The following is a 1,143-nucleotide window of genomic DNA, read 5'->3' on the forward strand; positions in this document are numbered from 1 at the left end:
AGCCACGTCTCTTTTATTCAGTGCATCAACCCCAACCCGGGAAAGGTGAGCTTCCCAGCCCCCAGCCCCAGGTTGGGGAGGGAAATGCACCTTTCCCAGGGTCCCCCACCCCCTTTGCCCCCACCTCCTGTGTGTCCTGCCCCAAGATGGCCTTAAACCCCAGAATCTGACCATGGCTTCCCTGGCCCTGTACCCTGAACCCAGCTCCCAGGCCTCTTTGATGTAGGACACGTGGCAGAGCAGCTGCGCCAAGCGGGCACCCTGGAGGCTGTCTGCAACCGCAGTGCAAACTTCCCTGTTCGCATCCCCTTCAGCTGCTTCTTGGCCAGGTAGAGACCCAGACAGGGTGGCCCAGGGCCAGCGCTAACAAGAGGGTTCCTGCATGACCACGGAGCTGCGATTGCTGCCAGTGGGCTCGGTACCCTCCCTGCCAGGAACCTTGGTCCTCCTCTCAGGCAGCCCTCCTGATCCTTTTCCTCTGAGCATCCTCCCCCGCCCCCTCACACACGTTCTCTCTCTTGTTCTCACTCTCATTCCCAGACTCCTCTCTGCTTCCCACGAGAAGCTCCAAGTCCCTGCTGAGTCCTGGTCTTTCTGCTGACCGGGCCTCCTCCCTCTCGGGGCATCATGTGCTCACACTTGCACCCAACCTGCCAAGTACCCCGCACCTTGTAGGTGCTTAAAACATTCTGTGGAGTGATTTTTTAAAAATCATTTTACTGGAGGCTCATACAAGTCTCATCACAATCCATCACAATCCATCACAATCCACAATCCATCCATCCATGTTGCCGTCATCGTTCTCAAAACATTTGCTTTCTGCGTGAGCCCTTGGTATCAGCTTCTCATTTTCCCACTCCCTCCCCGCTTGCCCCGCCCTCATGAACCCTTGATAATTTATAAATTTTTATTATTTTGTCATATCTTACACTGACTGACGTCTCCCTTCTGTGGAGTGAATTTTAAAAGACCCATTGACACACGTCATCCTGGCTCTCAGCCACCCTCTAGAACTGCAGTTCTCAACCTGTGGGTCGTGTCCCCTTTGGGGTTTGAATGATGCTTTCACGGGGTCACCCAATTCATCACAGTAGCAACATGACAGTGATGAAGTAGCAACGAAAATAATTTTATGGTTAGGGG

At 53.7% G+C, this 1,143-nt stretch overlaps 1 protein-coding gene across 1 annotated transcript in view; it reads left to right on the plus strand.

Annotated features, from left to right (window-relative positions):
* The window catches only part of MYO15B (myosin XVB), a 33,511-nt gene that overhangs the window by 11,472 nt on the left and 20,896 nt on the right, over window positions 1-1,143 (plus strand). The window contains 2 exon segments of the mRNA XM_045299499.1: window positions 3-45; window positions 205-329. Coding sequence (XP_045155434.1) covers window positions 3-45; window positions 205-329 — 168 coding nt within the window.

The sequence above is a fragment of the Echinops telfairi genome, unplaced genomic scaffold (genome assembly GCF_000313985.2).
Source record: "Echinops telfairi isolate 266 unplaced genomic scaffold, ASM31398v2 ScPeMD7_7458;HRSCAF=8496, whole genome shotgun sequence".
Taxonomy (NCBI): Eukaryota; Metazoa; Chordata; class Mammalia; order Afrosoricida; family Tenrecidae; genus Echinops; species Echinops telfairi.